At 57.3% G+C, this 14,762-nt stretch overlaps 2 protein-coding genes across 3 annotated transcripts in view; one reads left to right on the top strand and one right to left on the bottom strand.

Annotated features, from left to right (window-relative positions):
* APBB3 (amyloid beta precursor protein binding family B member 3) overlaps positions 1-11,180 on the top strand; it is an 11,361-nt gene extending 181 nt beyond the window's left edge. The window contains exons 2-12 of one of the 2 annotated variants that reach the window (XM_044422857.1): positions 1,608-1,786; positions 2,583-2,659; positions 3,155-3,215; positions 5,311-5,448; positions 6,355-6,482; positions 6,795-6,909; positions 7,380-7,467; positions 8,695-8,778; positions 8,990-9,105; positions 9,279-9,458; positions 9,807-11,180. In XM_044422857.1, coding sequence (XP_044278792.1) covers positions 1,608-1,786; positions 2,583-2,659; positions 3,155-3,215; positions 5,311-5,448; positions 6,355-6,482; positions 6,795-6,909; positions 7,380-7,467; positions 8,695-8,778; positions 8,990-9,105; positions 9,279-9,458; positions 9,807-10,040 — 1,400 coding nt within the window. In that variant the 3' untranslated portion in view covers positions 10,041-11,180. The remainder of the gene's footprint in view (positions 1-1,607; positions 1,787-2,582; positions 2,660-3,154; positions 3,216-5,310; positions 5,449-6,354; positions 6,483-6,794; positions 6,910-7,379; positions 7,468-8,694; positions 8,779-8,989; positions 9,106-9,278; positions 9,459-9,806) is intronic. The other variant, XM_044422858.1, reaches the window with a different exon arrangement.
* A 1,431-nt stretch (positions 11,181-12,611) lies between these two features.
* SRA1 (steroid receptor RNA activator 1) lies at positions 12,612-14,593 on the bottom strand (the record flags this gene model as incomplete). The annotated part of the gene is made up of 3 exons (XM_044422820.1): positions 12,612-13,334; positions 13,597-13,705; positions 14,418-14,593. Coding segments are annotated over 3 exons (452 nt in total), but the record flags the coding sequence as incomplete, so codon positions are not given.
* Positions 14,594-14,762: the final 169 nt, after the last annotated feature.

Here is a 14,762-nt window from a genome sequence, read left to right as displayed (position 1 = left end):
GTCCGCGGTGCTGCACGGCGCGTCCCGGGGAGCGGCGGTGCGGGCCGGCGGGCCGAGCCCCGCGCGCCGCTCGGAGCGCCCAACCGCCTCGGCGAGCGCGGAGCGGGAAGGCGAGCCCGCGGCGGCGGCCGTGCCGCGCTCCGCGCAGGTCCCGCAGCAGACCCCGTGGCTGTGGGGTTCCGGCCTCGGTGGCCTGGGCAGGGACCGCGTCTGTATTGCCGGGAGCTCTTGCCTCCTAGACCAAACCGCGGGGATTGGAACTGTGTATATTTGTTGCAGCTACTTACAACTAATTAACCGTGTTAGTTAGTTACACGAATTCACTCACTGGTGGTATACAGGTTGCATAATAAAGCCAATGACATCTAAGGACGAGGCCTTCACAGCATAGCATCACAGACATATGTGTACACCGCTATAGTAGAAGTATTAGTCATAGTTCTGTTTCTTTTAACTTGATTTTTTTCCTCTTTTCCCTGCATGGAAATCTCAATTTCCTCCAGAGGCTGGATCCATCCCACGGAATGTCAGTTGCCATCTTTACAATAGGCCAATCTTAAATGTGTTTATCAGTGAATCTGAGGCATCCCTGGTAAAAATAGGTAGACGTCCAGTGGAAGTTCATGGAAAACTGCCCCACTGACATCAAGGAACATGCTCACAAGTAGACATGCCTTTAGACTGAGCGGCACTTTGTGAATTATATCACAAATACTGGCACAAGGCCCATGCTTGCAATTAAATATTTTGGATTGATCCATGGTTCAAGCTCTGGCTATTGGGTGATATAAAACTGCAATAAAGAAATAATGTAGAAATGTAAATGCTGAATAAATAATTTTGTAAGTATTTGGTACCAGAGATTTTATCAAATTTGATTAGGCAGAGGAATTGTAAGGCCCAGTGTTATACATGTATTACAGTACATATTTAAGGCATGTATTGATCAGTTGTTTATAACTGATAGTTTGGAGACAGCATTTTGCTAACCTTTCCAAAAGGTTCAGATCTAAGATTTTTTAATAATCCAACAATCAGTAACAGTTATTTTCTCAGAACTTATTAAACAGAGTTACACAATATGATTCATGCAGCCATAAAGACACAACAATGCACCTGAAAGGCCTAAATCTTTCATGGAGACTGTCCATGAGGGATTAACCTCAGAACGGCGTGTGTCCTGGGCCCACCAGTCTCCTCCCCTCTTGCAATGCCCCCTTTTCTCCTTTTATTATTTTTATTAGGGTTTTTCCATTTTTATTAGGGTATTTCTATCCTGTCCATTACGGTTCGTCTCTGGACGGCTTCTCCAGCTGTGCTTTCCTGACCTTGCAACTGTTTCTCTTTCTGTGCTGGCTGGGTGAGGGGTGGGAGGACAGCTTTCCGACTCCCCTTCCAAGGTCGGAGCAGGGAATCTGAGCCACCCTGCTGGCCCTGGGGGGCTTCCTTGGGAGCCAGAACATTGCGCTCCAAGGCAGTCTCCATCAGTGCTGTTCTTTACCCCTCAGCTTGTAGATGTGTGTGTGAGGGGTGACGGTTATCCGGGGACACTTCTGTGAGTTCTTCCCAGTACGCGGAAATGAAGCTGTTGTGCCTTCTCCCCTTAGATAACCTGTGGAATGACCAGAACCTGGAGGCCGATCTTGACCTTCCTCCAGGATGGAGGAAGATCCACGACTCCTCGGGAACCTACTACTGGCACGTGCCCTCAGGCAGCACCCAGTGGCAGCACCCGCGCTGCACCCCAAGCCTGGCCTGTGGCGGGCAAGCCGCTTTGCCCGAAATGGTACGCTGGGGGAACCCTCCTGGGCATGCCGTCCATGCGGGCACTGATGGCAGCAACCTGTCGTGGCTTCCCCTGAATTAGGGCGGATTCCAGCGTATTGGTCACTTGGATTTTCTGCACGTGTGTCAGCAGAGATAAACCCAGGCAGCTCTCACCGCGGCAGATGTGTGGGGCCACTGTGGTAAATTTTAGCAAAGTTTCAGCTGTGGCTTCAGCTCCTCCCCACAGCTTTTGTGCACACAAAGGCCTCTGTGGGCTCTGCTTGGCTTGGCCGCCGTTGCCGTTCTGCCTGAGTCACGGGCTGACGATCATCTGGGTTTTGGAGTGGATACCAGGATACCGGCGATGGACAACTAGGCCTCAGTCTGAGAGAGCCAGGGTGGTGTAGTGGGTATGAGTGCGGGCCTGGGACTCAGGAGATCTGGGTTTGCCTTTGCCATGACCCCAAGCCCACAAAGGGGGCCGCAGAGGTAGCAGCCCCGGTGCGATTTAGAAATACTTCTCCTTGTCAGTGAGTTACTCCGTTGTTCTCTGTCTCTGTGCCTTCAGCAGTCCATAAGCTCTGGGAACTCACAGGGATAGTTTGGGTCTGAAGAAGCCTTTCTGTTCATTTAACCCAGATGGAGGTCATGCCTGAATGTGTGTGCTGTGCAGATTGCGTGGCGGGGGCGTGGCGGGGGAATGTAGGCACCCGAGACCTGGCAATGCCAGAAAGGATGGTGCCATCTCTTCCCCCACCCCATGTTGGCTTTCTGCCTGCAGAAATGCCCTGAGCATCTTCTCTGTCTCCCTTCAGGACCTCCAGGCCGCTGCAGGAACACACGTGCTGCAGGAGAGACTCGTCCCGAGTCCGACGGCGTCACTACCGAGGAGGTGAGGATGTGTGGATGTCTGTTCTGAGTGCAAGCGAAAGAGGTCCCTGGGGCCTCGTCCTGCACTCCTCTGGTGACCACACACGCAGTGTGGATCTCTGCGTATGAGAAGGAAGCAGACGCATTCCTGCTCCGTGAGCCTTTGGCACTCGTCGCAGAGCAAAGTTGCTCCTTCGAGCCGTCCCCGTCCCAGGCAGCCAGCTGCTTCCTGCTGTCACCCCAGTGGGGAGAGACTTGGGCAAAGCAGAAGTAGTTGGGGATGAGGCTGGGCACAATGAGTACTTGCAAGTAACTTCGCCGTCTCAGAACTTATAAATCTCTGGCGAGCTCCAGTGGAAACTGAGTGCCAGCGTGAATTAAATGTAGTGATTTTCTGGAGAGCCGGCAGCCCAGGTGCTCTTCTCCCCTTGCCTGGGAGCTGTGCTGGGGAGGGGCTGGGCTTGCACCGGGGGGCTGGGGACACCTGTCTCGCTGCTGTGTTTGTCTCGCGTCACAGGATGCTACCGGCCTGGCATGGGAAGGAGCACCACTGTGGCCACACTGAGCCAGGCTCCGAGGTACAGAAACTTTTCTTTTCTTCGATTTATCCATGGTTGGCCTACTAGGGGAAGTTGCAGATATAGGTGTGTTTGGTGACTGATTAGCAGATAAACAGTCAAGTGATGTGAACTGTGACAGGTCCCAAGCACAGAGGAAGGAGATGACATTTGGACAAAGAGAATCCTTTCAGCAGCGTTTCGTGTAACATGAGAGCCTGCAGGAAGCTTGTTCCACTCTTTCCCTGCACAATAGCCCGACGGATGTAGCAGTTTACTTAACCAGTTAGTGCTGCGTCCCTGAGTGGATGCCTCATCATTACCTCTTGGTATTTTGTGACTCAAGGAGCCTCGGTAGCAGATTAGCGGTGTGTTTTGAGCGACAGAGCCGCAGCAGAGAGATTCAAGAGCCATGTGCAGCTCTGGAGCCGCGGGTTGCCGACCCCCGGGCTGGGGGATGAGCTCGGCACCCGTGAGGCCCTTCTTGGGGTGGGGCAGGTTCAGGAAATTGCCTCTCCACAGGGGCTGGTGTGTAATGCCAGGGTTCCTCAGCCCCCTGGGGCTGCTGCAGAGAGCCGGGGATGTGCCACCTTTGTTCCTGCTCTGCCCGTTATGGCAGCTGCCTGAGACCATGCTCAGCCTCTCGCGGGGCTTTCTTGGCATCGCTGGCAGCATAACGTCACACGTGGCACGCTGAAGGTGCCTCGGCTGGTCCTAATCAGTCTGCTTTCTGGGCGAAAGGATGGCTGGAGGGTGCAAGTGGGGAGAGGAGCACGGCAAGGTAGGCGGCCCTGCACACGCCCTTCCAGTGACTCTGGGCTCCTCTCCCCTCTCTCCCCAGAGCAGTTTGAGGAAATGGGCTGCGCTTGCGCTCGGCGGGGCCAGCGGCACATTTCCTTGCCTTCTTGCTGCATTAAGTCTGGCCTTCCCCAGGAAACCACGGCTGCCTCACCCCGTCCCCCTCCTCTCCATTTGCCCCTCCCAGCAAGCCTGTGAAATAGGCTAGGCTGAGAGCCAGCTGTTGCCCCCCCCCCTCCCCGCCGGGTGGCCTGGTGGCCAAATGGGAGTGGGACGCCAGATCGCCCGGGTCCCATGTCAGTGCGTGAATCGCTGCTCCGCGTTGCTCTCAAGCTCAGGTTGCACTATGCTAGTTTACCTGTAGGCTGGTGAACAATGCACAATACAAAGAGAATAGTGGCCCCCTACCTAAATTAAAGCAGATCAAAATATCCTTAAAATTAAATTAGATTTTAAATTGCTATAATTAGGGCTGCAATATTTTATATTATAATTATTTTAACTTAGTGATGTAAGCCGCCCCGAGGCTTCGGCGAATGGGGCGGCATAAAAATGTTTTAATAAATAAATAAATACGTAGTTTATTAACTGTGATTACTAACCTCTTAGTTTACTAAAAAGATGGCCCAGTCAATTATGCGAGGCAGTCAGAGTTTTTAAAGTGCGTGTGTGACCTGCAGGCAGGGTGTGCTATATGCATCATCAAACGTGAAGAAAGTTGTGCTTTTTGAAGAGTGGAGCTACTGGGTGGCGTCCAGTCATAGTCCCATGTAGAACAGACCCACTAATGGAAGCAGACTTAAGGAGGCAATGCCTAATGCGAGTTCCATTAATTTCGGTTGGTCTGCTCTGCGTAGGGCCAAGATTGGATGCGACACACATGCCCCTTTAAGCAGATTTGACTCATTAAATATCCCTGGGAGTTGAGGCTTCTCTGCTCGTGCAGCCCCCTCCCTGCCAACATGAGGGCAACCCGAGAAGCACTCCCTTGAGGAACGAGACATCCGTGGGGCCTGCAGCGTTCTGGAAACCGCAGGTCATTCCTGCAGGTTCCAGAGCACTTGGTGGCTGCTGGGGTCCCACTGAGAGCAGCAGGTGTCACTCGCCTGGGAGCGCAGCGGAAACTGGCTGGGAGGGGGCGGGCTAGCTAGACGCGTGTCTCATGGCAACTCCAGGAGCAGAGCAATTTCGTGGGGATCCGTGGCATTATTTCTTGCGTATGTAACCCAGGCAGCAGAGGGGCGGGGCGGGGCGGCCACGGGAGGGAGAGGAGGCCCCGTGCGACGGCCCTGTGGCAACCCCGCCTGTCTCTCCCCAGTGCTTCATTGTGCGCTCCTTGGGCTGGGTGGAGATCCCTGAGGAGGACTTGGCTCCCGGGAAGAGCAGCATTGCAGTGAATAATTGCATCCAGCAACTCTCTCAGAGCAAGTGGGGCCCTGCCGGCAGGTGGGGCGAGGTGAGTGCCGCGGCACAGGGCAGCAGCCGGCCTCCGTCTTCCCGCGTGGCCTTCCCGCAACCATCCCGCCAAATCCAGCCGCTGCCGTCGTGGGCTTGGATCGATCCCGCCTCGCCGCGCTTCCTCCCATGGGCAAGCACAGGCTTCCGCTGCCGGGTCTCTCGCTTGCGGTTCCCCCGTGCAGCCTTCGGGGGGGCACACGAGGCGAGCCCCTCCTTCCATTCCCTCACTGCGGGTGTCACGGGGCACGGCCGACTGGCCTTCGGCAGAGTCATCGTTCACCGAGCTTTCATTTGGGTCGTTGTCAATGCAGTGAACACAGCCCGGGCAGCAACAAGTCCAATCACATGAGGCGGGGAAAAGACGGAGCAGGAGAGACGAGCAGGGTGGTATATAAATGTCACTCATTCTCAGTTTAGGGTGGTGTCATCTGCAAAATGCCAGGCAAGGAGTTTGGTACAGCATGCACAGCAAGCATCTGATCTCTGTAGTCTGAAATACATAGGTGTGTAGTATCAAACAGAGACAGGGCTTCTGCCCATGGGCGGATTGCTGGATTTAATTTCCCTGTAAAAGAACAGGTTGGCTCAGTTATCCAAAACCACACTAGGGCAGCCAGCGGTGCAGGCTAGTGCATGCCTTCCGTCCTGAGAGGAGCTTCCATGCCGCAGGGCAGCATTCGACCCGTGCCGTTCTGTCTCCGAGCTTCTGATGTGTTTCTGAGACCAGCCCTGTCCAGAACGGAGAAAATCCAGGGCGTGTGTGCAGAGGAGCCTTCCAGTGCTCCTGGCTCTGGCAGGCACACCTCAGTCACGTCCCCAGCGAGGGGGCGCCCTCTTGCCTCCCCCCTTCCCCCCCGTGCCCCCGTTGCAGCGCCTGGCCAGCCAGCAGTGAGTCTCCTTGCAGGGCCAAGACATGGTGATGATGCTGAAGGAGGACACGATGAGCCTGCTGGACCCCCTGGACTACAGCCTCATCCACTGCCAGCCCATCATCAGCATCCGCGTCTGGGGAGTGGGCTGCAACAACGGCAGGTGAGTCGTGGGGAGGGGCCGCGTCCCTGCCACGGCCGTCGCGCGATGTTCACTGCGGGGCACTGTGCCACACAGACCTTCCGTCCGCCTGTGGTCCGGCTGCCCCGCAAGCCGTCCTTCCCTTCTCTCATCGGATGCCCCTGCAGCGCAGTCTGGCTCTGCGGTGCGGCTGCTCCCGCTGATGCCCCACATTAACCCACCTTTTCTCTTTCCTCCATGCTGTGCATGCCCAAGGGACAGGTAAGGGCCCCCTCCCCCACCACCTGGCCCCGGCAGCGCCCGGCCCCGGCTCACACGGTGCTCTCTGCGCAGGGACTTCGCTTTCGTGGCCAGCGACAAGGACGCCTGCATGCTGAAGTGCCATGTCTTCCACTGCAACGTGCCCGCCAAGGCCATCGCCAAGGCCCTGCATGAGATGTGCTCCAAGGTACCCGCCGACGTGTAGTGCGGCTCCGCGCGTGTGCACCGGCGAGGAGAGGGGGCAGCACCGCCTCGGTCGCGAGGATGCCGCCAGCCACATTTTGCCCCAGCCGGCTGGCGGGCTAGGGGAGGGCTCCTGCCACGCCTCCCGCAGGCCTCGCCATTCCGGGGCTGCTCAGAACTGGCGTCCTGACCGGTGCTGCCGGAGGCGAGGGAGCCTAGCGGAAGCCGCATTCCTACTTGGCGGCAAATTGCTGAATAGGAGGGCTGTGTTCTTCTGAGCAAACAGGTGTCGGGTCAGGTCTTCCGTGTGAATTCTGATTTGTGGCCATGCCCTTGGACATCTGAAGAGGCACGCCTCCGCTTGTCCTTAGCTGGCCCTCTCCTGGTGTGCCAGGAGGAGTCCTTGCTGAATTCTGCCCCCACGCCGTGCTTGCGTAGCAGATCCCAGCTGGGAACGGCTTCTCTCTGTTCCAGATCATGGCTGAGCGGGCTGTGGCGAGCGGCGGCCTCACTCGGTCCGTCACCCTGGAGCCCCTCGTGCCGGAGGACATGCCCCAGCAAGGTAACAAGCTCCGAAGCGGTGCGAGACCCTTTCCGGGGCACAGCCGGCTGCATCTCTGCCCTTGGTCTTTTCCCGGAATTGAAGCAGTTACTTTGGGGCTCAAGCGCTGCCCCACACTTGGCCAACCCCGAGAAAACTGTGCAGCCAAACAGCGCGAGGCCACATCCACTGTATTTTGAGTTGGTTTCCCATTGCCGCCTCCCCCAATTGGATGGACAATGTGCACAGCTCTTCCATCTGGGGCTTGGAGGCGCCTGTGCAGCCCTCCTGGGGTTGCATAGGAAGGGATCTGTGATGGCAATAAATGCACAGCAGGCCGAGATGTCCTTTGAAAAAGCAATAATGAGAGTGAAAGCGCTTTCAGGATCTTTCAGAAAACGGATGGGGCACAAGCGGCAGCGGGCGGGAGGCAGAACCTGCCACGCTCCCGGCAGTCTGGAGCATGGCCGCTTGCGTGCCGCACTGTGGGAACTGGGGTGATCTTGGTCAGGCTGCTGAGCAGCACAGCCACCGCAGTAGAATTTGGCAACTTGCAGAACCCTCCCTATCTTCAGCTCTGTTGAAGTCCGATCAGATAATCTGATGACGTGACCATTATGATTATGCTTACGAAGAAGGATAGCTGCATTTCTCTGCTGCCCCATAGCCAACGCTCCCCGAGAGGGTTACAGCAACATATAAAACAAAATTAGAATGCAATATGAACTCCAAAAAACAACTGTGTTAAATAGCTTTAAAAATACAGTAAAAAAGACCCTGCAAAAGAGAAGGCCCTGGATCACCCAGGAGATGCCTGCGGGCCTCCAGCTCAAGGGTGGACCTGGCACAGAAGAGGCACAGGCCGCAGCAAGGAGATTGCTGCAGAGACAGAGGGGCCGCCCTGTGAGCCTTCTCGGGGTTGGTCCCAGGAGGAGGGCCCAGAGGCTGAACGGGTGTCCAAGAAGACTGGAGCTGCGTGAGGCTCTCCGGTAGCGTCTGCTGTCTGAAGCCACGTAGGGCTCTGCAGGTTAAAACCAGCACTTTGAAACTGACCTAGATGCAAACCGGCAGCCAGCGCAGTGGGGCCACACCGATCGGCAGGGCTGCCTTTTTAGGCTGAGCTGGAAGGCTGCATGCTCCCTCCAGCTGCCATGGTTGGCAACGGCTTTGCTCTAGTGACCTGGCGTTTATTCACCAAGCAGCAGAATGGAAAGGTGATGCTCACCGGCTTTTTTTTGCTCCTGGCAGCTGACGTTTTGGATGCCGTGAGAGAGTCTCTTCAGAAATACGATGCTCTGTTCATCGGCAGTGTCCCAGTGTCCAAAGCCATGGGTACGTAGCTCTCACCGGATTCTGCCGGGTGTACCTCCGTGATGCTTACAGTATGGCAGGTGCTGCTGCTTCTGAGAGTCTGTGCTCAGCAGGTACAAAAGGGACTTGGCCGCCTCTGGAATCAGAGCCCGGGGGCTGAGGAGCCCCGTCGCTGGCTGGGGGCGGCCGGCAGTGCCGGCTCACCCGCCTCTTCCTTGCCTCCCCACGCCAGGGATGGAAGTGCTAAACAACGCCATCGAGGTCCTGATGAGCAGCCGTGCGCGGGACCGGTGGACTCCGCTGGTCGTGACCATTTCTGACTCCGTCATGCAGGCGGGCCCGGCTGAGGTAAGGCTGTCGGACTGTGCGTTGGACTTGGGGAGGACAACGTTGTCCGAACGGAGCACCCATTGCAGCTGCAGAGGTGGAAGCACTAGTCGGTTCGCACCTGGGGCAGAAGTGCAGCTCGCCAGAGGCGTCTCTGCCTCCTAAGCTGCCTGTGCTGTGCTGCGCTCTTCCAGGTGGAGGACGCCCACGTCTGGGAATGCCAGGTCCGCTACATCACCTTCATTGGGATTGGGAAGGACGCCCGCTCGTTTGCGCTCATCAGCGACATGGGGCAGCAGCGTTTCCAGTGCACGGCTTTTTGGTGTGAGCCGGATGCCGGCGCCATCTCAGAAGCGGTGCAGGCCGCGTGCATGGTAAGAGCCAGGGCCTCGCCTTCTCCCGTGGCTCATGCCTGATGCTCCCCTGCCGGAGGACTGGCCTTTGGCAAGGTTCAGAGCTGGGCCTCATCCCCACAGCTGGGTGCTGTCCTAGCCTCAGCCTTGTCAAGGGGCTAAGCGGAGGCCTACAGAGAACAAAAGCCATCCACACAAGAGAGGCGCAGCTGCTGTTGGCACCCGTTCATATATGGGTGAACACACTGCCCCAAACCGCAGGTGTGTGCCAAGGAAGAAGCAGAGATCGGCCTTGTTGGGTTTGGTAGGACATAAGCGTCACGGCACACGCCGCATTCGCCCACGACCTGTTTATTGTTTCTTGGGTAGGTGCGGTATCAGAAGTGCTTAGTGGCTTCGGCATCCCAAGCGAGATCCAAAAGCAGCCCACGCGCCGCCTTGAAGATGAGAAGGACGATGTCGACGGACTCACCGGGGTGCCCCTTCCCTGCCACGGGGCACTGCCTGCAGAAGAGCGGCAGCCGGCCCGCTGCGCGCAAGAGGGGGCTCCTCGCCTTCCTCGAAGCCTTCCGCCAGAAGCATCCCCTTCTGCACGCCCCATAGGGCGGGGTCGGGTCCTCCACTGCGGCCGCCCCCCGGCTCAGGCGCAGAATGTAAATAGCGCGCTTTGGCCCGCTGCTGCTTCCACCGAGGCTGAATGGGCAGCGGGTCCGAGCAGCGCCCGGTGGGGCCCGGGCCGATTCTGGGAGTGCCATGCATATTTCTTCTAGTCCTTTGCTGTGTAGATGCTCTGAGGAGGTGGCATGGCTGCTCTCGCTGCACACGAATGTCCAGACTGTTCCTCGGCATGCGGAGCGGGCAGGATCCGGCGCACCAGGATCAAGGCTTAAACTCTTGCTCTCGTGGCCCACTGGAGTTGGCGGCCAAGGCCAGAGCAGGCATGCCAGCTTCCTGAGACAGTGTCCTGGTTGTGCATAGTAAAAGCTGTGGACCTTTCCCATAATCCTCCCGCTGTAGCATGAATGCTTGGCATCGGGATGCGGCTGCCGGCCCACTAGGAGGATGCAACCGCTGCAGCTCTGGGGGGCAGGCAGGCATCGGCTCAAGGCGGCAAAGTGGCTTGCGCACTCTGGGCTAGTCAGGCGTGGGTACAGATAAACAGCTCCTTTGAAAATGACAGAGTCTCCCGACCTCTGCATTCAGACAGAGACACCGCTCCATCCATGGCCACATGCTTCTCCTCACGGCAAGCTGCGCAGCACAGGTGCCTTGGCATGGCTCTCCTTTCTTTGGCAAGCACTGTGCCAGCTCTTTGAACCTTCCAAACGTGTTCCAGAACAAGGACACCGGGAAGCTACCCTTCCACAGCAAGCCGGCGACCCCAGCTACGCACAGACCGCAAACGCCAGGCCTAGCTCCAGTGCTCGCTAGCAGAGCGCCTGTAACACGCGTGAGCGAGGTGTGCGCGTGCCCAGCGCCAGCATTCACAGCTGCCGTGCGTGGCCAGGCCGGCGCGCCTGGCCGGCACGGGTGGGGTGCTGCCGAGGCCCACCGTGGCATAAACGTGGGCAAGAGGAAAGGGCGGCTCTCCACACACATTCCTTTCTTTTTGGTTTCAGGTCTGATGCAACCTTTATCTTATTTATACTCAGCCATGGACTAAGATAGGCTCACGTCTACCTCAGCAAGACTTTATATCTGATCATTTGTGCTAATAAAGTATGAATATGGAGGAAAGCTAGACTCGCATAGTATCTGGTCCCTCTTTCCAGATGTTTCCTTGAGTCACACCAATCTATTTATTCAGTTTATTTCTGGACCACCCAATAGCTGAAACTTTCTGGGCTTCAGCAGATGGGAACTGCTAATGCAAAAAGGAAAGTAAGAAATTCTTGTTACGTATTTTGGATGGAATATTAGAAACAGGCTGGGCCTCGGAACAGCCCAGTGCAAGGGCCGTGCCTCCAGAAGACCTGTGGCTGGCAACTGGGTATTGTGGGGGGCCACTCTTGGCCGCTGTGGTCCAGGAAGCCTGGCTGGAGGCGATGCAGCACGGCCAAGGTGAGTATGGGAAGGCAGGAGGCTGCAGGGGCCCCCCGCACGTGAGCGCAGGTGGCCAGGAAGGGGGACGGCTGGCGGTGGGCACTCCAGGAACCACGGCTTTGGCCTTGGTCCACTCGCTGGCCTTGGAGCCTCGCCCAGTTCCCGGGTAGCAGAAGCCACTTTCCCCAGGACTGGCACACCCCTGAGGGTCTCCTCCGTGTAGCCAGTGGATGGCCAGAAGTCTTCTGAGGACATTCAAGGGTCCACGATACTTGGCCTCCCAGCTGTGGCCCAACCCTTTCCGGCCCATGGGGATTTTCAGAAAATGGCCTTTCCAAGGCTGCCTTGGGGCATCTGGCTTGCACAAGACTCTTTCAAGGCAAATTTTAGCAAGTTCAAGGCCCTTCAGAACCTCAAAGCAATGTGCAAAACTATGTGCTTGGCCTTTCCAGAGAGCAGCAGAATAGAACTTGAGTCAGCTGAGTGCTAACACGGCAACAAGTGGGGGGATCGAGTAAATAAGCTGCTGACATCCGCAAAACTATCCAGGAAGAAGACTGCCATCAGCAGAGACACCCAGGCCGCTGGGGGGCAGCACCCCCCGCTTCCAGGAGTATTGGCAAGCCAAACAGGAGAAGAACTGCATCTGTTGGCCAATGAGCCTCCAGCTGCTATTCAGGCAAGGCGGTCCTTGTACAAAACAAGGGAATAATAGTCCAAAGTGCATTGAACGCGTCCAGTTTCGCTTACCATCTTGTTCCGGCCCTGAAACACCAATTTCCCTTCTACTTCTCCACCCCCGCATTTCTTTTCTGCCTTGTCTTTTACTTTGATGCCGGATTGCCAGCACTGCCTCTTAACAGCTATTGGAGGAAATGCCTGAAAAGCAGCATAAAAATACAGCAACAAAAATGCACGTGCATGTCAAATGCCTCCCTGGGGGCGGGGGGGGGCGGGGGGGGGGGGGCGGGGGGGGGGAGACATCCTGGCTTTCTCCTGCCTGCCAGATGCAAATAAATGACTGATGAAAAGGAAGAGTGTGTGTTTGACAACAGAAAATGACAACAGAATAATCCCAGTTTAAATATAGTCACAGAAACAACATGGAAACACTTTTCTATACTTAAGCCATTGAAGTAAATATTCGTTTATTTTGTTATTTTTAACCTCTGCCCCACTTCTCATTATACTGGGCTCCAGGTGCACCTGCCTTGAAGGAAGGCAGCACCCTTGGTACAGAAAGCACTTCCCAGAAGACAGACAGGAATGGTTCCATGAAGGTGTAAGGAAGACAAAGAGCAGGAACTCTCGATGGAGTTGGGAATCATGAGCAGGCCTTTGCAGTGGCTCTGAGCAGTTCAGGGTCCATTTATCACTGTAAAATTAAGCAGCTTTCCAGCAGCCGAGCTCTATTCATGTGTGTAAGTATAAGGGAAGTTAGCATCTTTACTCTCAAATCGTTGCAGATTTCCAAAAGCTGCTCAGAGTTCTCTGGCTTACCTGAGAGATTCTTCTTGATTCAGCTTTAGTCAGGAGAGCAAAAGCTAACCTGAGTAGATAGCTGATCCACAGCAGAAGCAGTGGGGTCGAAAAAACAAACCTCACTAGCTTGAGCCGCCCCCAGGATGAGGCCCAGATAAGCCTGGGCGGAGGCCAATCTCACTGGCCCTCGCGCTCCACAGAGGCTTCACTGCTGCCCAGGATCTTCTGCGGGCAGGTCACCTGCATGCAAGTCCTTTGCTTCCGCAATGAGCCTTTTGATCCCCACCATCCACTGGCTCACTTCTGCGACGTGGTCCACCATGAGGGAACGATGGATCTCATCCGCAGATTCCCAGCGCTGAGCCTCGAGCTCTGAAAGTATCAAGAGTCAAGCTTAGAGCTTCACAGAGTGCTAGACGGCATCCCCTACCAGACAGCCGCTCCTAAGGAAACCGTTGAGCCAAGCAATTCAGGCCGGTGTGATTCTCTGGCCCCCGCTCCTCTCACCAACGCGGGCTTGTGCCGGCTCTGCTGAGCAGGGCTTGTGCCAGAGGAGCAGCGTGCAGAGGGCAGAGCTGCAGGCCAGGGCCACGGTGGGAACGCTGAGGGCAAAGTATTTGCTCTTGCGGCTTACCTTGTGTCAGAATCCCCATTCCCCTCCTCACGGGGGCAGAGAGGTTGCCTTGCACCCACATCTGCTGCAGCATTGCCAAGCGCTTGCTGATCTCATCGCAAACCTGTTTCTGGAAGCAAAAGCACAAGGATTAGCAGCTCACTCTTCTCCCGCAGGCGTCTTCCGACTGCTCCCTAGCACAGAAGGTCTATCCTTGGTCCTCAGCTGGGAAGAAGAGAAGACACAACAGCTTACTCAGAATAAGCAGGCCCTGGTTGGAGTTGCCTGCATACTCGCCCCATTCCCTCCAGCCCCTGGGCAGCCAGATCAGTGCCACGCTACAGTGCGTGAGCGCAGGCCTCCCACCAAGCCCCGGGGCCCGTGGCGGGCAGGGCAGAGGATGCCAGCCCCTCCCTGCGAGTCTCATCACTGATACCCGCCCTTGCAGGGCCAGGACATGGAGGGGGGCTGCAGGGGTGGGCAGGAGGGAACGGGGGCAGGAAGGGGAGATGGCGGCGCTTCTGCCCACCGTAAGTAGTGGCACCCCATGGCATGGCCCAAAGGGATGCCACCATGGGCAGAAAAAAGGATTCCCCACATGGACCCCAAGTGTGCGCTCGGAAAGCTGCTGTGTCACTGCAACCCATTTAGTGCAGAGGAGGAGCGCTGATTCTCAGGCACGGACGGGGGCAGAAGACACGGCAAAGGAAACTGCGAGCGCAGGACAGCCTCCGGCTGGTCATCCTTTCCCCGCAGCCTGCAGTGCGCAGGGATCCGGACCCGCCTGCACGGAGGCCCATTCGCAGGAGCCGGCTTCCCCCTGAGCCCGCGGCGCCCCTCACCTGCGCGCGGCCCCTGCACGCCTCCAGAGTCGCGCCCAAGGTGGAAAGCACGTCCTCCGCTTCGCACGCTTCCTCGGCATCGGGGCCGAGCGGCTCCGCGACATCGGCCCCTGGAGAAGCCCCCGGGCGCCGGGAAGGCCAGCTCGCCGTGTGCGCGGGTAGCGGCGGCGGTCCAGCTGCGGAGCCGGGAAGGAAGGCGAGTCAGGCGACAGCGCCTCCGGGGCCCCCAGCCTGCCTCGGAGGAGCGCCCGGGGCGAGGCGCGTCTCCGCTGCCCCCCGCGCGGGAAGCGGGCCCGGGCCGCGCGGCAGCCCCTCCGGGGCCCGGGCCGGCCCAGGGCGCCCCCC

This window comes from Varanus komodoensis, unplaced genomic scaffold (assembly GCF_004798865.1).
Source record: "Varanus komodoensis strain SLA01 unplaced genomic scaffold, ASM479886v1 scaffold137, whole genome shotgun sequence".
NCBI lineage: Eukaryota > Metazoa > Chordata > Lepidosauria > Squamata > Varanidae > Varanus > Varanus komodoensis.
Note: the sequence above shows the minus strand (reverse complement) of the source record. Positions and strands in the feature narration are given on the sequence as shown.